Here is a 24489-nt window from a genome sequence, read left to right as displayed (position 1 = left end):
TAAAATAGTATGCCATATCAATATTATCAATTAAATTTTATGCACTCTATAAAATATAAATAATACTACACATATTCCTGCAATATAACAAATTCAACACGTTTAGTGTCGGGATGCAAGCCAAGTTTCAATTTATGTGGAAAACAACACTACTAGGACCTAGACTCTTTTTAATAATAATTTTTTGAATAAAAGATAAAGACAATTCTTTATGTGGAAAACAATACTACTAGGACCTAGACTCTTTTTAATTTTTTTAATAAAAGATAAAGAATACTAGAATTTCTAATTAACATGTGAAAAAATTGCAACAACTTAATTAAAGTTAAAAGATAAACTTTAGATTTATGAAATCAAAAAAGGATAAGAGTTTATATATCTTAAGACTATATTTTAACTAAATACATACTCTATCACACTAAAAAAATATAACTACTATAAATTCTAACTAGAGGTCCCTATTGGATTCTGCATGTTAATCCTCTCAAGATTTGATAGGAAAACAAAAGATAGATCGTAGAAAATTTCATAAAAAATAGAAACATTTTACCATCGATTAAGTATAACCTAATCACCATAACAATAGCTACTGGATCTATTCTATTTTCTAAATAATTATCTACTTCTGCTATTGTGTAAAATAATATAAACTAACTTAATTATGACTCTAATTTATATTACCTGCATATGTCGTTAAGAAACATGATCTAAAGTAGACCTAAATTTGAATTTGCATGGAGTCCTCTTATTATGATTGATTACATAAGTCACTTTTCATCTCATTATTAGAAAAATTAAATACCCCCTCAAATCTACATCTAAATTATCAACATTTCCTATTACAACAAATTTCTTTAGATAACAATAGCATATATATGTTTCTACATTACCCAACCTCTATCAATATTAATATAGTAATATTTAATTAAAGTAAGCATACACGTCGTGCATGTATGAGCAATAAAATACATATGCTACGTTTCATCACTTAAAAACTATTTTCTTAATTAACAACTCGTATACTAATGATACTAAAAAATTATTTAGAACCATATTAGTAACCATGACATATAGTTTATGTAGATTGTTACTTTAGATATATTTATGTATTTTAACTAAAATGATTGATATGTTTGTATTGATAGTACAATCATAACTGCAAATATAATTCTTTGATAGGAAAATTCAACCATCTTAAGCAATGTGGGAGACCACTGGAGGTTATATTTTCTGGGCCTTTAAAAATACTTTAGAGTAAAAAGTCAAGCATTGTAAGGTTTAAGTATTAAAATTCTCTTGAGGTTAGTACTAAATCTCACTTCAAGCTCTATGACTTAACTTAAGCGATATGGTGCATGTTTCAAATAGTGGTTTATGCTATTGAAGTACTTAAGAATATACTCTATGACCTAAAATTCTTATTTTAAAGAAGTGCAAAAAGGCGAGTTATTGAAAGATATAATAAGCACAAGAGTTTCAACTTAACTTGTGGAGAGAGAAAAAAATCCATAGCAATCAATAAGAATAAAATTTAAAAAAACAAAATTTAAATTCATGACTTTAGAATATACATGATGCAACAAGAGCCACCATGATTAATGGTAATGTTTCATAGTAATTTCATATTTAAAATATATAGAGGTGTCATGCAAAGAAAAAATTATGAAAGTTTCTTGAAAAATTAGTAATTAATGAGTTTATGATAACTAGATGTAGACTACAAAGTATCTATTATATCTATTATGTTAGAAAATAAACAAAGAAAAACTTACAATTTAGTATAGGTAATTTTTTATTAGTGAGATGTACTCTCTCCATTCCAAAATTATAAGACGTAGTTTTCTAAATACATAATTTTTTCTATACACTTAGATGTATTGTCTATATACATATAGTAAAAACAATATATCTAAATAAGTTAAAACCTCATAATTTAAAATGAAAAGATTATTAAACAGTACATAATATTTATATCTCCTAAAATTCTAGCCCGTGTGAGAGCATAGGTTGATTGACTAGTGTACAGTAGCCATAATAGACGCGCTTGGAGAATCCTACAGAATACTCTTGGCAAGCAGGCATGCATACGCATACAAAAAGCTGCAACAAGCCGTGCAACTCACTACCACCGCGGGCGCCTCTGAACAAATACCACTGATTTTTGCAGCATCGAAAACAGTAATGTCATTGGGTGATTTGCCTCCAAAGGTTGCCTCGCTTCATTCGATCGCGCTCCGAACCCCCGACCCACTGCCCGGCCCCATCCGCCATTGGCACAAAGCGGCCCATTCTCTCCTGTTCCGTTGAGAGCACCATGGCAAACCATGGCGCCATGCACGTACGTTACACACAAGCCTTGAGCCTATGTACTAGCTTCTCCATTTCAGGCCACCGCATTCCACTCCACAAGCGGCCAGGGCTCCCACAGCTCCGGCATGGCGCAGTAGGACTCCGGGAACCCGTCGCCGTAGTCAAGGTGGTGGTCGTCGCACTCGGACTCCACCGAAACGTCCGCCGGCGTCGCGCACGACCCGACGAGCACACAGCTCTCGGGCTCGGGCGGCTCCATGTTGTTGACGCACCAGAGCACGACGTTCCTCTTGTCGTCCTCCGCCTCGGCCTCACCACCGCAGCCGTTGCAGCTGCTGCTGCTTGCCGTCGTCGCGCCGCCGCCGCCGCCGCCCGCGGCCCGGTCCTCCCGCTCCCTCAGCCTCTCGCTTAGCTCGTTCAACTGGCCATGCACGCACGCACCAAGCAAAAAAGTTGGCAAACTTGATCAGTCATGGATCAATCTATATGTTCAGAGAATCAGATATCGCGCGCGGAGGTTCACAACTACTACCTGTGTCGTGAGGGCGAGCTTGTCCTGCTTGAGGGACTCGACGCGGGCGTGGAGGTCGTCGAACTTGGCTCGGAGCAGGGCGAAGTCGTGCTCGAGCTGCTTGGAGCGCCAGCGGGCGCGCTTGTTCTGGAACCAGATGGCCACCTGGCGCGGCTGCAGGCCCAGCTCCCGCGCCAGCTCCGCCTTCTCCCGGGGCTCCAGCTTGGCGTGGTGCGCGTGGAACATGGACTCCAGCGACCGGATCTGCTCCTCCGTGAACCGCCGCTTCCTCTCCCCACTTGCCACCGACGACGGCCCACCTCCGCCTCCGCCCATCCCCGCCAAGAACGACGACGGCGGCTCGTCCATCATCGGCACGCAGAGCTGCTGCTGCTGCTGTGGCTGCTGCGGCACCTGCATGGGCGCCGGCGCCGGTATGAAGAACTTGTGCTGGTGGTGGTCTGGCCTGTCCATGTTGGTCGATCGATCGACCGATCGTTGGATCCTAGCTAGTAGTAGTAGTTGTGTGCTCTTCCTATCTCTCCCAGCCGGGCGGCTCGCTCTCCCTTCCTTCTACAACTCCGGGCACCCGTCCCGTTTTATACCGGGCGCGCGGCGTTACGTGTCCACGTCCGGCGATGCGAAAATGCGATTGCGGCTAAAGAAACCGGTAGGGCCCGCGCCGCGCCGTGAGACCACAGTACAGACCAGGCAAGCAAAGCCGCTTTTGTTCCCGTTCCCGTCCAAGTGTCCGGAATCCGGCCCGTGTGGCCCGTCGTCCAATGGTTATCCGGCCGCCTCGCGATCCGCACCCGACACGTGTCGCGTGCGATCAGCACAAGCCCCCAGATATTGTCCTGTTTGTTTGATTGATAAGTCATGACTAAAAATATTATTGACTGATTTATTATAAAAGAAAAATATTATTCGTTAACTGAAAAAAAAATATAATTTATAAGCGAAGCCAACTGAGGGATCCCTCGCCCCGATCGAAGGGGCTGAGGGGGTCAGGCAGGGGAACGAACGAGCGAAAGAACTGGATGGAATCGCGCGTGCGCGTGCACATACGGTACGGGAGGACGGGCGAGCGGGCCAATGGTCGGCGGAAAGGTGTGCGCGGGCGGGCGAGGTGGTGTGGTGTGCCAGGCGCGGACGGAGACGGGCGCAATTGGAACAGGTGGTCCGGTGGAAGGGCGTGCCGTGCCGTGCCGCACGCGGTCGCCGTCACCCGGCGCCAGGTGTGCAGGGGCTTCCTCCGGAAGGGTCGTCGAGGTGGCGCGCCGCGCTTGTCCCGTTGCGGGGGCCGGGGGCCGGGGGCCGCGACTCGGCTCCAGTCGGTGGCCACTCTGCGTCTTGCGCGCGCGCGCGGTGTGTGCCAAAGCATGTTCATGTTCGCCCGTGTCGTGTTGCGTTTACCGGCAGTGGTAGGCGCGCGGTGTGTACCGGCCGTAAAAACGTCAGGATAACTAAAGAAGATTAGATAGGATAGATGATAAGTACGCTTATCTAGCCTGCTGGCTAGCTACCGCATGCGGGGAGCAGGCTTATCTCGATGTATCCATCCATGAGCGAAAGTTTCACTCCCGGAAGAAAATGGATTCGTGGTCGCTCCAAACTTCCCATGCGTGTTCTAGCAGATCAGGTAAGTTATAAAGTGGTAATCCGATACGATTAACAACCAGTTTTCGCGTTGAACTCTGGGATGCTCAGCTGCCTACGCAACGGCTACGTGGTTAAAAGGCCTTGGTGGTGGTTTCTTCCTCGAGCCGCAAAGTGATCAGCTCGAGCAACAGTACAAAGCGAACTCGGCAACCCTCGCGAAGGAAGACCAGAAAACCGCGGCGAAGAATGATTAGCAGCAGGACTACTACGTAGCTACTAGCTAGTGAGGAACAGGACGTGGTGATCCTTCCCGCTCGCGCAACTCGCAAGCCCGCGGCGCGCGCGCCCCAAGATTTCGTGCCGGGGGAGGAGAGGAGACCCGTCCCCGCTGCGCGCACACGCTGCAGTGCCACGCTGCTCGGCGCGGGCACGGCAGCTGGGGGTGGCTTTCCCCCGGGTCACCACCGCGATTAATCACGGGCGACGACCGGCAAGGGTGAGTTGTGCGGTGGGTTAATGCAGGGGAAGCGTAGCGCGGGCTGATTGGTGGGGGCCGGGACCAGGAGCAGGAGGAGGAGGGGGACGAGGGGGCCCGCGCGGCGCCGGACCCGCTCCTGACGGCGACTCCTGGCCGCGCAGCAGCGGACACATGGTGGCGCGGGTCCAGGGTCAGCGTCGCGCGCGCGGGCCTCGGGGTTGTTCTGGACCGCGCGCGTCGGTGTCGTTGGCGTGTGGAGGATCAGAAGCTCGCGTGGCCAGACCTTGCTTGTGGCGGCCTGGCTGCGGGGCCTCTCTGCGCCGCGCTGCAGCGTCGATCGCACAAGCCAGGTCCCTGGTTTAGGGGGCGTTTGGTTCGTTTCCGTGCAAAAGTGCACTATGCAAAAAGAAGATTCTTCGTCATATCAAACTTGTGGTACATGTATGGAGTACAAAATGTAGACAAAATTAAAAACTAATTGCACAATTTGCTTTAACTTTGCGAGACGAATTTTTTGAGCCTAATTAGTCAATGTTTGAACAATAATTTACAAATACAAACGAAATACTATAATAGAGAATGGTACTATATACCAAGTTTGTAGGTACAACTTTGCCGAAGGCCCGACGCATGCATGTGAGCGTGATTGTAGGATGGGCTCCTTCCGGCCAGGCTGAAGGGAGACGGCGATTGGTTGGCTGGTCCAGCAGCTGCCGCAGTGATTTTTTTGCCTTGGCGCCTGCACGCGCACTCGCACTTGCGCGCTCGCACCGTTCCAGCCAGGCTCGCCAGGAACGGAGAAAATTTCGATTTTTTTTTAATTTTAACGCTTTTGAAAACTAATTTTAAATCTAACACGGTCGGTTTTTTAAAAAAAAACTAACACTTTTGGCCACGCCTATTGTCCTGGCGTGGTCAAATACCTATGTCACGCCATGCATGGTGGCGCGGCATAGGGTTGACGTGGTGGTAACCGGGTCCGCTGACCGCTGATGGGGTAGGTCCTACCGCGCCACCGATCTTGGCGCGGCAGTGCTGCGCCACGGAGCACGGTGCGGCTGCGCCAAATAAAACCCCGCAGCGAGGCCGCCCGCTACCCCGCCGCCGCGCAGCTCCCGCGGCCGCCTACGCCGCGTCCGGCCACTCCTGCCGCGCAGCGCCCGCCCCCGCCCGCCCACGCCGTGCTCGGCCAGTCCTGCCACGCAACCCCCACGCCGGCCACGCCACGAACGCCGGCGCGTCAAGGCCGTCAGCTCCTAAGGTACCTCCCTTTCGATTTCATGTTATTTTGATTATTATTATTTTAGGATAATTAGTGATTTATGATAGTTAGAAATTTAGGATAGTTAGGGTTTTATGATTGTTATTGATTTATGATAGTTTGTTAAATTTAGGATACTTACTGATTTAGGATAGTTAGGTTAGTGAATTTGTTTGTGATTTATGTAGGTAGTTTTTAGGTTCGAGGTTGTGTGTTCTAGTATAGTTAGGAATTTGGGTTTAGGGATTGATTATGTATTTATTAATTAGTTTATAGTTAGTTATTTAGTTAGGGATTTTAGGTATACCTACTAGTTTACAAACGTCGGTACTTACTAGTGCGTGATACGTCGATTTTGATGACTTCATAAAGTTTCGTAGTGAAGTTGTTTATGTTACAAGTGCGTGATATATCTGTTAATGTTACTTTGAATATATACATGTGCTTTCATATTGAATTCGTATTGCATAACAAGTAGTTCAAATTTTGCAATGCTACATAATGTTAATTTGAATTTTGTAAATTTGAATACTCTAACGTTTTTTTATCAATTTATAACAGGATGACTCCACCCATGCAGCATCCGTTGTACCCCATTCTTGTGGTGGAGTACGACGACCAGCACCGAGCACATATCTTGAGTGACAACGACGCAGAGGTGGCCTTGCCTCCTTTGAGGCCCCGCACGCACACCAAGGCGTACCAGTGGGACGAGCGTTATGCGCCGTACATACGGCGTGCTGGCTTCCTCGAGCTTGTTCGTGTTGTCAACCATGGTCTTCCGCCCCCTTGACCCAACACTACTTACTGCAGCTGTAAACAGGTGCGAGTGCATTCTTTGTACGTAAATTTTTTTTTAACAAATTTGAGGCAAGTAACAGTCGTTCTATTCTTATATCAGGTGGAGGCCTGAGACCCACACGTTCCACCTACCTTGTGGCGAGATGACCTTGACCATGCAGGACGTGAAGGCTATTTTTAACCTTCGGTTGGGGGGACTTTCAATGACAGGGATAGTTGACAATGATCACTGGAGGGAGTTGGTGGCTCAGTTTACTGGCTTTCTTCCACCGGATGACGAGGCTTCTAAGAAAAATAAGTGAGAAATTGAAGCTTATTTAATACTTGCATTGCTTTCATGCAGCCATTGAGTCTCATTTTGTTTGGTAAATTTCAGGAAAACTTCCAATGTTTCGTCGTCCTAGATCACGGAGCGCTTTAATTACTTGGACCCACAGGCTGAGGAGGCTCAGATCGACATGTTCGCTCGAGTTTGGCTCTGGTACTTTCTTGGTGCTTTTATCTTCCCAGACGCCTTGGGCAACACCATCAGCTGGATCTTCCTTGACATACTACGCCAGCCATGGGAGAACATAGCGGCGTATAGCTAGGGCAGCACAGTCCTGGCATGGATATATCGATAGCTATGCGTTGCCTGCCATCGCACCTCAGTGTACGCGAACCTTGGGGGTTGCTCGTACCTACTCTAGGTTTGGTGTTGGGAACGATGGTCCGTTGGGAGGCCACTTAGTACTAGTTTATCGGTAAGTACTTCGGTTCATTATATTCTTCGATATGGTTACATATGATGAGTTTATTAATGGCTAATTCATTATCATGTTCAATGCAGCAATGGAACGGGTAAGATACACTCCCTACAGCTCTGTTTATCTGGACGGAATCAGAGTTAGTTAGAGGAAATGCGAGGCGCAAGTACATGGAGTACACGGACGGTCTCAACGTCCTAACACAGCACCAGGTTACGCTCTCTTTACTATCATACATGTGTTTTGTTCGATCTATACTATATCACAACCTAACTCAATTACGAAATTTCAGGTGCATTGGTGTTCTTGGGATGCTCCGGAGCTCCAGTATTATCTCAATCCTATCATTAGGGACGAGTCAGACGAGTATCGCTGCAACGTCCCTCTTATTTTCTTCCACGTGGTTGAGATTCACTTACCCATTAGGGTCTACAGACAGTTTGGAAGAATGACAGGCTGCCCACCACCGCTTTACTCCACCAACCAAGGATTGCACGAGTGAGTTATCGATTAATAACAGATCTATAATTCAGAGGTGTGTGTGGTACAACTAACATCGTTTTGTTGTAGGTATGACCGTAGGAAAAGGTATAAGACCAAGGATTAGCGCGTGACACACAACGTGCACATCCACTTGTGGAAGACCAGGGAACGGCAGCCGATTCATGCGGGTCCTCCACACGACCAGCACACCTTCGATGAGTACCTGCGCTGGCTTCACAGGTCTACGAGGACACATATCAAGCCCCCGTACACTGAGAAAGCGATTGACGAGGACTCGGAGGAAGATATGATCGAAGATGTGTACGACGTTGCCACTAGAGAGAACACACAACTACAGAGAGCCCCGCTACAAAGATACGTGGTAAGATACTTAAATGGTATAATTTGTTATCCATTTGGTATTAAGTATGTATACTAAAACTGTTCAACCGCGTTTCTATACCTAGGCGACACAATTGTCAAGGCTATCCAACGAAGCAGCGTATCGGCTTCATGAGTCTAGAGGGCTGGGGTCAGGCGTTCTCGCGGCTTTTATGGAGGTAAACATAAACTTGTCCGTTCCGAAAATGTTTGTTCAGTGTATATGCGTTTAGGAAATGCACTAACTTTAACATCTATTTATGCAGAAGGTGAAGAAGAGCTGCAGAAAGCTAGCTCAAAAGCTGAGCTACATGGACACTCCTTATGAGAAACCGCCACTCCCGACGCAGTCGGGTGCCACGTCTTCAGCCTCTTTGAGGACACCAGCCGGCTCTTCTCAGCAGATGACAGGTGTCACTTCCGCGGTGCGTACACCACCACATCATAGCGCTGGCAAGGACCCTGTAACCGAAGACAAGGAGGACGACGATGACGACGACGACCAGTGGGAAGATTGCCGCAGGACAAGATCTGTATGTCTCAGCTAGGTGGTGCCCCGCTTGATACCCAAAGAGCCTCACAGGTACTACCAAAGGTAGTTTCTTTAAATACGTAGGCTATATGAACTAACGATCACAAAGAATTCTAAGTAATCATGCATATCACATACTTGCAGGGTACGAGCCGTACGCACCGGCAACATGACCACACCGACGTTGGCTACACTCCCAATGTGTTGCCAACAAATCTGAAGAGACAAATGCGTCCGAGGGATCCTTACACTCCTGGGTCTTAGTTTGTTAGGTCGAACTATTATTGGCGTCCGAAACTTGCAGGCTTAGTTGGTTATGTTATGTCGAACTTATGTCAAACCAATTAAAATGTTATGTGACAGCTTGTCAACTTATGTTATTTGCTTCATATCCATTTCAATGCGTCGCGTCATCACTGCTTGCGAGATTAAGTAGCAACTAGTTTGGAAACCGGGAGTCCCGGGGTATCTCGACGCCGGTGGCCGGCGTCTTGCGCGAGAGGTCGAGGAAGTGGGGGTCTATGGTCACGTCGCCGCCGATCCTACAATATGGGGCCAAAAATATCATTGGCTTATCAAATTCTCTATTCGGCCGTAAATTTTTTTAACAAAATATAGAAACAAATTCATTATTGACTTTACGTTAAGCAATACTTATAATAACTCCCACTATCGGCGCGACGCGTTCCGGGATGGCGGCGGGCGCGGCGGCTAGGCTTGCTTGCTGCTCGGGCAGGCATTACTAGCAGCGGGGTTTTATTTTGCGCAGCTGCGCCATGCTCCGTGGCGCGGCACTGCCGCGCCAAGATCGGTGGCGCGGCAGGACCTGCCCCGTCAGCGGTCAGCGGACCCGGTTACCGCCACGTCAGCCCTGTGGGCAATCGGCGCGGCCAAAAGTGTTAGTTTAAAAAAATCCGACCATGTTAGATTTAAAATTAGTTTCCAAAAAATGTTAAAATTAAAAAAAATCCGCATGGGGAGAGCCAGGCCCAACGACACCTTTTGCACAACCTTGGCCTGGCGGCAACCCTCGAACAGGGAACCAAACAGACAGAGCTCGCATGAGCAGAGCCTGGACGCGGCGCGTGCGGGCAACCAAACGCCCCCTTAACTACGGGTGGTCCATGTCGATGCAGAAATGAATTAGTAGCTGCTTGGGATTGGGATGGCCAGAAGACATGCAGAATTTCAAATTTCCTTTTTGGATTGGATGAGATGTCACCCCCGGCTTATCACCCTCTTCGAAAGCTGTTCTGGATGACTCTTGTATCGTGTTCATGCAACTTGCCATGCATGACCCACCGAAGCTTTACCGAAGATACTCGCCCTTGTGGTCCCATGGTTTTTCCGACTGATAAGCCATGCAATGCTGTTGGGTTGTGAAAGAAAAACATTGAACCGTGCTGATAAGTAGTTTAAGTGAACAAGACGATTGTAGTGTAGTGCGACACTGTGTCCATCAATTTTAGGTCTTGTTTAGTTGGCGATTTTTTTGGGAAATGGTACTGTAGCACTTTCGTTGTTATTTGGTAATTAGTGTCCAATCATAGTCTAATTAGGCTTAAAAGATTCGTCTCGTGAATTTCGTCTAAACTGTGTAATTAGTTTTATTTTTTATTTATATTTAATGCTTCATGCATGCGTCCAAAGATACGATGTGACGGAAAATCTTGAAAAATTTTACAAAATGAAGTGCAACTAAACATGCACTTAGTCTCTTCCTGTCATTTCAAGTGTCACAAGTCACTAGTGTACGTATGCCCTGCCAATAGGGAAAAAACCGTCGAAATATATCTCGTATCAGGCCGCATCGTTTTCTATATTTGACTCGCTCGAATTTGTATTTTTAGATAAATTCAAATTTGGTACAAAATACTAAATACCAAATTCGAAAATGCAACGGAACGGTTTACATGTTTTCTGACCGTTTTCTATTGGGTCTGTCTAATCAGCACTCGCGTGTTTCTAGGTGCATGGACACCCGAGTGATGGATAGGGCAGGAACACTCTATTGACAGCCCCAAAATCGAGTATTTTGAACCCAGGTAACACTCGATTCTGATGACCGTTAGATCCAAATTAAATGAACAAAAAAATTATCCAAATAATGCAAAAATATTAAACAAACAAAAAAATTAGCCAGATTATTTTTAAGGAAGCCAAATTAGAAAATTTCAAAGGGCAAATCAAATAAAACATACAGAAAATAAAAAGAGTAAAAAAAACCAGATAACTTTTCGAATAATTCTGATCATTCCCATTTACGAATAATTAGTTTACACCAGTTGAACCCACCTAAACACAAAAGGAGTGTCTAGTGGGCGCTCGGGTGTTTCAGAGCCGGCTGACACCCGAGTGCTATAGGGCAGCCAGTGGTGGATCTAGAAAATACATTTAGGGGGGCTGGGAACTCATCTTCAACTCGAAACTCATCTTCAACCTCCGTCGGGAGCACTCCAGCACCTTCTTCCCTGTTGTTAATGGCTGAAAAATTCATAGGGGGGCTAAGGGGGCTCCAATGGAGCTGTCAGGGTAGGGGGGCTTGAGCCCCGGCAGCCCCCCTGGCAGATCCGCCCCTGAGGGCAGCCGAACACTCGATTGGGACAGAGAAAGCGAATCTGTTTCCAATTGGACCAACACTTGATTCCCATGACCATTTGATTTCAATCAGACTAACAAAAAATTCAAATAATAAAAAATATTAAACAAAGAAAACAAAAAAATAGCTAGATTATTTCTATGGAAGCCAAATTAGAAAATTTCATAGAGGAACCAAATAAAACATACAGAAAATCAAAAGAAAAACCAAAAAAAATTATTCAGATAGGTCCGAGTAATTCTGACCATTCTCACATACTCCCTCTGTCCCGATTTAATTGTCGTTTTCGGTTTTCGTGCCACAAGTTTGACTCGATTTGTAGAAAATACTAGCAACATTTGTATCTCTAAATAAATTTATTAAAAAACTAGATTCAAAGATCTTTCCGATGATACTAATTATGTACCATAAATAATAATATTTTTTAATATATATTTTGTTAAAGTTGTTTCTCAGGAAGCGAGAATGACAGATATACTGGGTGACGAAGGGAGTACAAATAATCAGTTTACACCTATTGAACATAAAACTTAGCCCTTGTTTAGTTCCACCCCAAAATCCAAAAAGTTGCTACAGTACCTGTCACATCGAATGTTTGCGGCCGTGCATGGAGCATTAAATGTAGATGAAAAGAAAAACTAATTGCACAGTTTGGTGGGAAATTGCGAGACGAACGTTTTAAGCCTAATTAGTCAATGTTTGGACACTATTTGCCAAATAAAAACGAAGGTGCTACAGTAGTCCCAAAATCCAAATTTCGCGAACTAAACGAGGCCTTACATCAAGAAATAATAAAATATGGTCCGACGCCTACTAAACAAATGAATCTGTGTACGTGTAGATACCCAAGGCGCTAGGTGACTTGAGGTGACAAAGACAGGTCCTGCATACACTGTGATCTGACTCACCTGCACTTGTTGGCGTATGCTCCCAGGCACCGGCGCAGCATGCGGGAGCAGGCGCCCGACCGCACCCTGCCACCCTAGGCCCCACACGACCAGGCGTACCAGCGGTGCAGGGGGGCAGGTGGGGGACCATGTGGAGCACACGAGATCAACCGATCAAAGATCGAACGCTCACGAAATCGAGTGAGGCCTTGTTTAGATGCCACCAAAATTCCAAGTTTTTTCACTTTCTCCATCACATCAATTTTTAGCCGCTTGTATGGAGTATTAAATGTAGGTAAAAAAAATAACTAATTACACAGTTTAGTTGGAAATCACGAGATGAATCTTTTGAGCCTAGTTGATCCACGATTGGACAAAATTTGTCAAATAAAACGAAAGCGGTACTATTCATCGAGTTGAAATTTTTTCAGCATCTAAACGAGGCCTGAGTGGAAGGAGAAAATCACTCGAGCATCAAATAGTTTGGCGGGTCACCTGACCCAGGGCTGCACTGCACTAGTGACTAGTGCACTGCATGCACTAAATCGCACTAACCATGTTTTCTACATAAAAATCGCACTAATCATCAGAATTTAAAATTTTATCGTAGTTGATCAGCTGGTCCTACCAGATTGCTTGATTGCGGTATCCCCTCTCGTTCCATTTTTTTTAGTTTGACCTCCAATGATGGCGCAACTTTTTCCAATCAAGGAGGCGTTGCGTATTAAAGAAACATATCTCCAACACATGTTTTGGAAATTGCTGTCGGCGGCGCTGCCAGGAGCAGAGAAACATCGAGTAGAAAATAAAGGCCACAAGAATTTTAGACGTAAGTGTTTCAAACTCGTGCACCACCACGATTTCGGTTTTTCCCACTCTCGACGTGGTATATATAAAGTGGTTGCTTTGCTTGTAAGACTACCCACTAGTTTTGCTTTTAAATCAAAATCTTTGTAAGTTTTATTACTAGGTTCATTAAGAAACAAACTCTCTTCATCCTAGTTCACAAGCACGATTTGACTTACACGGTCTTCTAAACTACATTTTAATCGTCTATTTGTTTATGTCATGTTATTTATAACTAAACTCTGATCATAGGTAAAAAAGTGGGTGACGTCCATTCGTCCAACAACTAGTTTTTGGCCTCCGGTGCACACATGAGAAATACGGTGTTCATGGAAAATCACTAGTGCGGGTACAATAAACTTCGGTGATTGTATTTTTGAGAATGGTAGTTAAATACATCCACACAAAGATGCATGTGGGAATGTAAATTTGCTAAGTTTCAATGCAACGTTTACACTCAAGGATGAATGTGGGAATGGAAGTTCGCCAATTTTCAATGCAACGTTTACATCCTTGTATCTGATGTTTTTGTTTGATTTAGCTCGAAGGGCTTGCACTCAAAAGAATATGTAATAATCTTACTGCTATATATGTACTCTAAAATGCTCGCGTGGATTTATAACCAATTAAAAAAATTATTAAATGTGCTAGACGAGGTATCCTGATACTATCAGTGAGAAACATAAGGGTCAACATTTTTGTTTGAAAATTCTGGTTCATTTCAGTATTCAGTAGATTTTCTCATGTGTTTTGCTTTACAAAATAGGACTCTGCCCATTGATATTGTCGTGATGTTTACCGTGCTCATGTGTTTTAATTTACAAAATAGGATACTGCCCATTGATATTGTCGTGATGTTTTACCATGCTCTGAATTTAGTACCAGCTCGGAGCACATCCTGACATATACAATCTATCAAAGTGAATACTTATATATAAGTTCAACTTGGACTAAGAGTTGTTATTCGTTCAAGCAAGCATTATTAGCAAATAAATTAAGATCCAGTCAAATCATGTTATCTGTAATACGTATTGGACGAAGCGTACACTTTGCACGATTACTGGCGAAACGAAGTCATGAACTGAAGGGCAATCAAAAACACCAAACTTCCCGCCGCACCAAAAGGGGAGTGAACTCTATTGAATATATAAGCAAACGCAACAGAAATAAACAGAATCAACATATCATCCTATAACCTCAAATATACAGAAACCTCACAACATTGCTTGTCCGGTTCAAACTCTCAAGATCTGCAACACCAACCCACGCTTGGTACCATCAGAAAGTATCACTATATAAACATTAGTTGTTAGAAGTGGAAAGAACCCAAGCCCCATGAAATTCAACAACACAGCGCTTAAATAGATTGTCTACATTGTCGGCCAATCAGTCTGCATTGCTCCGGCACCAGGGAGCAGAGTACTTGTCCCTTGACACGGCAAAGCTCACCATCTATGCCACAGCCACTGTGAGTGTTTGCTCCAGGCTTAAGCTTAACTGACTTCACCTGTGTCAATATCAGCATTCTTGTTAGGATTATTAGGAAAACCAGCTTTTGTGCCAAAAAAAAAACAGAGCAGCTTCATTCACAAACAAACATTCTTATTTAACGAAGCTCTCAGTGGTGGTCCATGACTAGAGCTGATAATGGTACTACACAGACCTCACAGCATAGCCATCAGAAGCTGTACAGGTAACAAACAGCTAGCATTTTGTTTTGAGGTCTCAAATAATTAAGGTCAACAATAAGTGTGGAAGATACATCTTACAACTTCATTGACAAGCTCACTAGTTTCATTTGGGACATGTTGATCATAAGATACCCCCCCACCCTTAATAGGAATGAAAACATACAGAGTGGAAATATGCCTACTTAGAATGCATAAGAACATGCCAAAGTTGATGCAAAATTACATGACATTGATCCAGTTTAAAGTTCTTGAGGATACCCAATTAGATAATATGATAAGATTAGTCTCACCTCTATGTATATATTTTCACGCAAAAGTCAGAAAGGAAAACAAACACTAGGGCAAAAAAAAAAGGAAGGAATGGGCAAATGGCTTGAGAAGATTAGTTAAGATACCTTCACATATTCAACATAAGGCAAAGAGAGATGGCGACCAAATTGCAGAAGTATGAAAAATCTCAGCAATTTCCATCTTCCTTTTCCACCAACTAAAAGTAAGTCCAAGCTGTTGTCATCATGGGTGGCCTTCGGTGCAACAACTTGTGAACTCAGACTTTGCACCGTCTTGCATGAATGGTTGCATACTAGGACACCAAGAAAGTGCCCTTTCCTAATCACCCATTTCTCATCCAAATTTGGAACAAGTTCCATTGGTGCTCCCATTTCCACGTCCTCTTGTGGTCCAGGAAGTTCAATGGGGTGGTCAGGCTCCGAAGTTAGCTCACTATCCCATTTTGGCCCGGTGTCCCACTTTGGTTCACAGTCCCAAATAGGTCCTGGATCTGATATTGTTGAGGAAATGTCTTCCTTATCATGCATTGATGGGGCTGCCCAAGACAACCGTGTGTCATTAGTAGATGTTGCACCAACTGAATTTCTCTCAGCCCTTGCTTTCGACCTGGTTCTTGGCCAGAATGATCCATGATGTGGTTGAGGGTGTAGCACTTCTTCAGGTTCTGAAACAATGTTACTTCTCCCTAGAGAGAAGTGTTTTGCTTTCGGATCGAGACCACGTACGTAGTCTGATGGTTCAGTGCTTGCCACTGTACTACCTGATGTATCAACATCCCCAAGTGACATCCGACTCGGAGTCATAATAGAATCAATACTGGACAAACTGGAGGCTCTTGGAATTCCTTCTCTCTTTGATCTGCTGTGCATTACATCAGTACAGACATTGGACAAGTAGGTCTTGTCTTGACCTGTACCTTTTCCATTCCCGGCCATGTCCTTTGACACAGGAAGATATTCTAGTTCATAGAAGTAGCTAGGCAAACACAAAAATTTCAGTATTCCTGCCACAAAATATCGAAGAGGACCAAATTTCTTCTGATATTTCTCAGAAAGTTCCAGGACTGCAAAGTAGTAAGAAAATTTCAGCTTCACAATGTCCTCAATTTTTCACTGATGCCAACATTGGAAAGTGGACGGACACACTAAATTTCTATGAGTGGCCAATTCAGATAAATGATTTTTATTAATTATTCATTACGAATGTACTCAGATGTTGAAAGGCATGAAGAATAGTCATAAGTGATAATGCTATATAATTTCTTTATAAAAGAAAGCTAATTTATAACAGGCTTAAAAATATGCATGCTGTCAAATCACATATTTATTTAAGAATGGACCTAAAAACAGATTTCTCCCAGACTGGCATCTTAGCTAATCGGATATGATGTTACACTTATATAAGAGTTGCCTCTAGCAGTTGATAACACAACTGCATTCCACATATAAATCGCAAAAAGGTAACTAAATAACCACAGCAAAGGCAAGATCCTAGTATTTAGTTAAGGCACATGTGATTCGATGGTATTCTCCAAAAGGGTAAAATCTAGTATCTAATAACCAGTAAAAACAGTTGCAACACACATCAGAATAATAATAATCAGAAATGAAAACACTGGAGAGATCCAAATAAATGGCTTAGAGGTTACCATCACTAAGAAAACCAGTAGTATGAAACAGTTGAGCCAAAATGCATTTGCCCAGATTGAATCCACTCGACAGCCAAGATGTCTAGAGCTGTGAAGCCACCCTGTCACGAAGGAATTTATCCTCATGAGAACAAGATTTAGTAGCAGCCTTATTTGAACAAAATCAAAATTAAGCAAAATAATACTGCTGACACTATCATATAGGAAGTAGGCATAAAACACCAACAGTAATGATAGTGATGGAGTCTTTGACAAAAAACTTGAAACTTGGAATACCTTAACAATTAATAATGATGCAGAAATAGGATCTCTAACTCCCAAAACAGTCCAGACAAGTGAGTTGTCAGACCCAGCAGGAATTATTCCAACTGGAATTGATACAGCTTCTGCTCTATCACTTCTAATGAGAAGACCATTGAGCACCTGTAGCGCTATAAATAATGAGCTAGCAAATAACATAATTATCCCTAACCAATTATAATATGAACCGTCTAAAAAAACTATAATATGAATAGCAAAGTCAAACCTCATTCACAATTCCATCACCACCCACACACACGATTCCTGCAAAAATTTCATGGTATCATTAAGGGAATACCAGTTAAAACAGTTGTCTCTACATTGGAATTGGATAATTCACATATCTACATGATTAATGTTCATACCATCAGGGCATGCACTGAAATCAAATGTAGATACAAGAGATTTTGCATGCCCAGCATGAGTAGTTTTAACTACTTCCATCTGAAAACCTGCAAGCTGCATCAATTTTATCACTGAATTAGTAGTAGCTAAAAGTAGCAACAAAAAATATGTATGCAGTAAAGCAGAAAAAGTGCAAAGATTTTAACTCAAGCTAGTAACACAAATAAAGGGGCGTACCCAGTGCAGAGAGCTCCCGCTCTGTGCGGGATCTGGGGAAGGGTGTCAGTGGCAAGCCTTACCCTCGCATGTGCAATGCGAGGAGACCGCGACTCGAACCCGGGACCTTCCGGTCACAGGCGGTAAGACTCTACCGCTTGCACCAGGCCCGCCCTTCTCAAGCTAGTAACACAAATGTGGCATACAATATGCATCTGTAAAAACATTTTATATTCCTTCTCAAGAGATGACGATGCCACACATAGGCAGTTGTAACTGGCTACTGCTCTATTTTTTTCTAGAACAGTAAATTTTGCTCCACTACCAGAGGAGTGAGACTAAATGGTCATTGCATAATGAATCAAACACAACCTTTCACTCCAGTCCCAATGTAGCATTCATTATTTCCATTGCTTACCAATTATTACTGCAGAGTCGCACGAGGACAAAGAGACTAACAATCTGTCGATGTGGCAATCTCATATATTTTCAATAACACAAAAACAGATGTCTATGATTTTTCAGTTCACACATGCACAAATTGAAATTATAGAAGATATCCAACAAGTGGCAACCAAGCCATGAACAAGTATATCCTAAGCTTAGCAACATCAAGTTGGAAAAGGAAATTCATTAGAAATTCAAGAAGAAACTTTATCAGAAAAATAGTTAAACGTAGCTACTCAAACCACCAGTTGTTTATACTTTGCAATTTGCATGCATAGACATCAAAAGTACCTTAAATATAGGTTCGGCTTTCTCATGGAAAACTTTACTTGATCTACCATGTCCAGATCGAGGGTTCAATATAACAAGTACTCTTTGCGGAGATTTGCATTTAATCGGTGGCTGGTCGAATAAAGACTCACTGAGGGGATTCTCTGAGTCTTGATTGATACTAGATGCTCCAGGGCGAGGTAGTAAATTAACATATATACTTTGTTCAGCAAAGCATGTCACCCACAAAATGGCCTCGTCAAGGGTAGAGGCTATAAAGCAGAAGTCTTTCTGAACTCTGCGTGTCTTTCCAAATAAAGATTTTTTAGTTGGGTACACATGCAATGTAAAATGTTTGACTCCCGAATTATATGATACCTGCCAAAATATAAGCAGAGACAAAATATCAGTAAAGTGATGAAACAGATCTAATTAATAATAGAGACACATGTTATTGTCTGAACTTACAGAGACGACATCCTCCAGGAGGAGTACTGAGCTGCCCCAGATCAGAGCTTTACTTGTGAGTCTAGCATCAATTGCATCAGCTTTTCCGTTTGATGGTAACTGATTATTATCACTTGCACTTCTATTTTTCTTATCAAAAATCAGCTTTCCAGCATACACTTCATAACCTAGAAAATTGGACCTCTCATCTGCCACATCAATTTTGTGGGCATGGTTTTTTCCTTTTTTAGCCTCTTTGTCGTCAATAACCAAGTGCTTCTGCCTTGAAGATTTCGATTTGCTTCTTTTCTCTTGAGTACTGGTCAAAGAATGCTGTCCAGCTGACTTTTGAGAACGCCTAATACTAGAACGTCGGTTAGATTTCTGGGATGAGCCTCTAGAAGTAGGATTTTCAAGCTCGGTTCCATCCATTTCTGCCTGTTAGACAGCACTTCAGAACATTGATCCAAGCAATGAATTTTATACAGCTTTAGAGATGGATGAGGCATCACGGCTCCAATGCCATACGAGAAGGTCAGTATAATTAAGTCAACTGCAGTTAAAGGAAACAGTTATTATATGCAAATGTCTGGTAAATATATAATGCCACATAGTGAGTCTCATTCCCACGCACAAAAAAAAAGCGGCCTCCTTGACCAATCGCATTGCTGAAGCACATTCAGCAAAAAGAACATTGTGATTTCCTATCAGTAATAACTTTTGGTATGTAAGTGTGTGCCTCATCTTTTATACTCCATACTGTGAAAAAGGGTGTCACTATGCATATTCCTGCTCCAAGTATCATACAAATATCAATCTGAAATCTTGAGCTCAGCACTCAAGCTATTAGGCCGTCATGCTTAGCTTTTCAACTGCCATCGTCAGAAATTGATCTAGGAGATTTAAGACTTTTGTTCGCTTTGTTTTCGATGAAAATACAGAAAGGGAGACCTTTTCTCTAATCTCTAAAGAAAATGGCCAAGGGATCAGTTGATTTTTTTCCCCTGCAGCCATTCCTGGGATACCAACATCAAAGATGGGCCATAAAAAAGCTATGGGGGCAACAGTTTGGTAAACTATTATCAGAGGAAGCATTTGACTGCACAAAAGTTCTAGGAACACAAACCCATAATATCTAACGATGAAGCAGATGTGGTAGAGTATATCGATGATATCTTTAATAATCCACAAGGCGCAAGGGATTGAATGCTAATGGCAACCATTTATCCAACACATATGAGTATGCGCACTATCAAATAATAAGATCAGATGATGAGCAACAATATACCTGGGACGCTATCAACACATCTACTACTGTTAGTGCATCCAGGGACAGGGAACGTGCTAAGCCGCAGAGGTAACAACGCAGCGCGCCACAAGCATCTGCGAACTACTGACACCAGATCTCGTCTAACACGGTTCAAAATGCCACACGCGCAGCGCAGCACACCAGGTCGCTAATCGCCAAGCACCGAGTCCCCAGACAAACTCGAAGCAGGGGGAGCAGAAGGGAGAAATTAAAAAACAAGCCGACGACGAGCAATCCATCACCAACCGCACCAGCTAACACGAAGATTCCGCCGTAAGGAAAGCATCGGCCGGATCGAAAACCCGCAAGGGGACGTACCGAATTCAACCCACCCGGCGGGCGATCGGATCCGGAGGTGGAGGCTGGCGGGCGCGCCTCCCAGCGGCGGATCGAACTGGCGTCCTTCCGGATTCGGAGCAGGCCGCCGGCGGCGGCGGCGGTGGCGGTGGGAGGTCGGGTGATAGCTGTGGGGTGCCGCGACCGCGAGAAAGGGAGGGGGAGGCGCTGCCCGCGCGCGACGCGGTGGCGACAGGGGAGCAGGAGTGTCAGGACGTGCGTCGATTCGATGGGTTTTAGCGAGGCAAAGGAGCGAGGGCCGGGGAGGGAGGAAATGGCGTGCCGGACACGAGGCGGCGTCCCGGCTGTTGGGGGTTGGAGCAGCTGGAGGCTGGTGCGGTGGGACGGTACACGGGGGTGTGACTGTGAGGAAGGACCGGACCTAAGGATGGCAACGGGGACCCGATACCCGATACCCGGCGGGTATTTGATCCATTAGGGGACGGGGATGGGATCATATCTTTACCCGCGGGGATCTAAATGGGCAAGAATCTATACCCGACGGGTATAGCGGGTACGGGAACGTTCCCTGTTTACCCGTCCCCGTTACCCGTTGGGGAACCCGACTATTTGAGCTGTCATGCGAGTATTAGACCCAAAGAAGCTCAACATAGATATTTTGGTCCAAATCTGAACAGTCATATATATAATTTGTGTGTTCTAGGAACCCTCGTTCAATTTTTCCTCACCATCTCCGCCAGCAGTACAAGCATGCCTGTCTCACGAGCGCTCGTGCCCCTCGCTTCCTCAGTTCGGTGTCTCTGCCACCTTTGCTCGTCCTCCTCGCAACCTCGCTCCTTCTCCTCGGCATCTCCGAGACTCCGACACTTATACCCGGGTGAAGAAGAAACGTCTCCGATTGCAAAGCTGCGACTCCAAGTGTCCTTGTTTATCGGGTATGCAGTACCCGTCGGGTATCTGTTACCCGACCGATACCCGACGGGTACGGGGATGGGCAAGAATCTATACCCGAGACAGTTAATGGGGATGGGGACGGGATGCATTCTCCGTAGCGGAGAAGAGAATGTTCCGGCGATACCCGACGGGTATATACCCGTTGCCATCCTTAACCGGACCCGAAGGCCAGGGGAGGCAGGAAGGAGACGGTGGGTTGGGTGGTGGCGGCGCCCGTCCGTTTGCTTTGTTTTTCCTTCCTTTTTTCTCGTTTTGCTCGGTTGGTTCGGTTCGTTCGCCCCGTCCCGTGGTTTACGACGCTGCGACCGTGCGAGTGCGATGCGCCGTGGCGACTGTTCCAGCGTGCCCTGTTCCCGGCCCCGGATTAGCTGCGCCGCGTTGACGATGGCTTGCACGCCGCTGCCGCCGGCCACTGCAATGCAAAGATTTGACGAGACCGAGAGGCGAAAGCGACAGTCGAGACTTGTGATGTGTGGAGTGGAGTAGATGAATACTTTGGCTTATAAGCCATGATTTATCTAATATTTTTCTCTCACACAAAATCAGCCAACAGTATTTTTAGTCATGACTTATAAGCAAAACAAGCTCAAACGAACATAACATTTATCCACTGAAGACCGGAGAACGACATGTCGATAACGTCCCGTGTGTGTCTTAACCGCGCATGCACCGGCTTGATTACTCGAGTTAGGGTCTATTTAGATCATTCAAGACTAAAGTTTAGTTAGACTAAATTTTAGGTGAATTAAAATATAGATGACTAAAGTTTAGTGGTGTTTGGATGCACAGACTAAAATGATATTAGTTTGCGTTATTCATGAAGCACGTTCTAATGTTCCATGCATGGTCTAAACACTTACCATCCGAGATTGTGCAAATTCTTGTCTTGTAGTTCTTTTTTATATGCAAACAACAGGCACCAGATATCTCCATCTGCTCTGTTGCAGCTTTTAGGCCAGTTAGGCTTCTTTCGACAACTAACGAACTATAGAGCTTTTGAACGCAAAACTAAAAAATAGCCCGCTTTTAGGCTATCTGTTTGATACATGAACCTACTTCATTTGATCAAACATGCCTTAGAATAACGTAACAAACTGTTTGTTACGCGATTGATTGATTGATGTGTGTCATTGTGTTACCGCGCCTATCTCCGCGGATGAAATTTGCCCATATTGGAAGAAAACTGACCCGGATTTATCGTTTGTGTCAGAGGTGACTCGATTTGACTGAACAGTCTGCCGTTCCGAAATTAGACGCCCCAGTCCAACTTGGCTGGTTCGTTTTTTTTTTTTGGTCTAAAAAAGGTGGTCGGCGTGTACTTGGAAGGCTGGATTGACCCTGCTGTCCTGGCGCAGATTGTGACAAATCCACAAAGACCTCACCAGGAATGGCAAACAAGAAGGTTTCCAGCTGCCAGCTTGACGTAGTACGTTCCAAATCAGTGAATAGCATGCAATTTTCAGTTCCATTGGCAGTTAGACGCTCAGACCATGCGCTCGCACCATTGCACCCTGTTCGCTCGGTGCTGCTACAATGCTACGTTTGGCATATCGGCTTGCTTTGGGCGTCGTTAAGCAAAGAGATCATACTTTCATGATTAATTCATAGGGCATGTTTGCTTCGCTGAAAAGTCATGACTAAAAGTATTGTTCGTTGATTTTATCGTGAGAGAGAAAAATACTGTTTCCTTCACTAACAGCTCTGTAAAGACAAGCGAGACATAGCGTTGCTTTTATCCCGGCCTACTCTATCTCTGAATTAAAGCAGTTCAACTATCCAATCCAAGGTTGCAACTGAGGAAGCTCGTTCGGAACTAAAGTAGTTGGATCGAATGATTGGACAACGAGTTCTTTTTGATATCCTGGAGTGCGGTACAACATCAAAGCCCGCGTATATTGTATTCGAGCTGAAAGTCTACTCGGTTTGTTGTGCTTAACATATAATAAAAACAAAACTAAGGATATTTCCTGCAACTATATATGTTATATATATCGGAGGTCACTGAACTTTGTATACATGTGCAAATATGTCATAGAAAACATCCTTTGAGAAAAAAAATGAATTATCTACTCAAGAGTCGAGACGCAGGAGGGAGCTCGTTCTGCAACTGCGACATCTAGGATGATGTCCAAGAGCTTAGCAGGAATTTGGATGTGATTTTATTTTTCTTATGTAAACCGGACAGCTAACAGTATGGCCGGCTCGTTGCTGCGCTAAACAAGCTGATACGATTAGCAAAGTGTGTTCATGGCTGTGAACTGCACGCAACAGTGACCTTGGACGATATACTTAGGAAATTTAGTGATGAATATAGTTTTTTTTTCAGTTAATTCTGTTTACATAACGAGAATCGCTTAGGCTTAAAAAAATTCCAGATCTGGCACTGCCTATTTGAACATAATAAGACAGATTTGATGATCCTCGATTCATTTTACTCAAGTATTTTTTGTTTGAAAAATTGCTCAAGTTATTTTTCTTTCTAAGGCATTTAACTATCTAAATGCGTTGCATACTTCACAAGAATACAAAACTGTCATCTGGATAGTTTTATTTCAAGATTTCATTGACTTCTTAGACCAGTGAAGTATTGGCACGTCATATTTTTTAAGAAAATAGAATATTCCAACTGAATATGTGACTAGACAAATTAAAAACACTGATTAAAAACATGTGACAAAATCAATAAAATAAAGAATCGTCAGCAAACCATGGACAAAGAAACAATTAAAACCTGGTTAAAACAAGTAACAAAATCAATAAAATAAAAAGATAATAGTAAAATGACAAGGATCATCTACTTGCCCACACGTTTCTCACATTTGTTACTGTAGTAGTTT

General features: G+C 44.0%; 1 protein-coding gene and 1 pseudogene across 1 annotated transcript; both read right to left on the bottom strand.

The window, feature by feature from the left end:
* Positions 1–1906: 1906 nt before the first annotated feature.
* On the bottom strand, positions 1907–3402 carry LOC136493432 (homeobox-leucine zipper protein HOX22-like). The gene is made up of 2 exons (XM_066489518.1): positions 2843–3402; positions 1907–2731 (listed from the first exon to the last, which is right to left on the bottom strand). The coding sequence occupies exons 1-2, from the start codon at positions 3293–3295 to the stop codon at positions 2384–2386; spliced, it is 801 nt and encodes a 266-aa protein (XP_066345615.1). The 5' UTR covers positions 3296–3402; the 3' UTR covers positions 1907–2383.
* Positions 3403–14563: 11161 nt separating this feature from the next.
* On the bottom strand, positions 14564–21109 carry LOC136491228 (sphingoid long-chain bases kinase 1-like; annotated as a pseudogene).
* Positions 21110–24489: the final 3380 nt, after the last annotated feature.

This window comes from Miscanthus floridulus, chromosome 11 (assembly GCF_019320115.1).
Source record: "Miscanthus floridulus cultivar M001 chromosome 11, ASM1932011v1, whole genome shotgun sequence".
In the NCBI taxonomy this organism is placed as follows: domain Eukaryota; kingdom Viridiplantae; phylum Streptophyta; class Magnoliopsida; order Poales; family Poaceae; genus Miscanthus; species Miscanthus floridulus.
The sequence above is the reverse complement of the archived record's forward strand: the minus strand, read 5'-3'. Positions and strand labels throughout refer to the sequence as shown.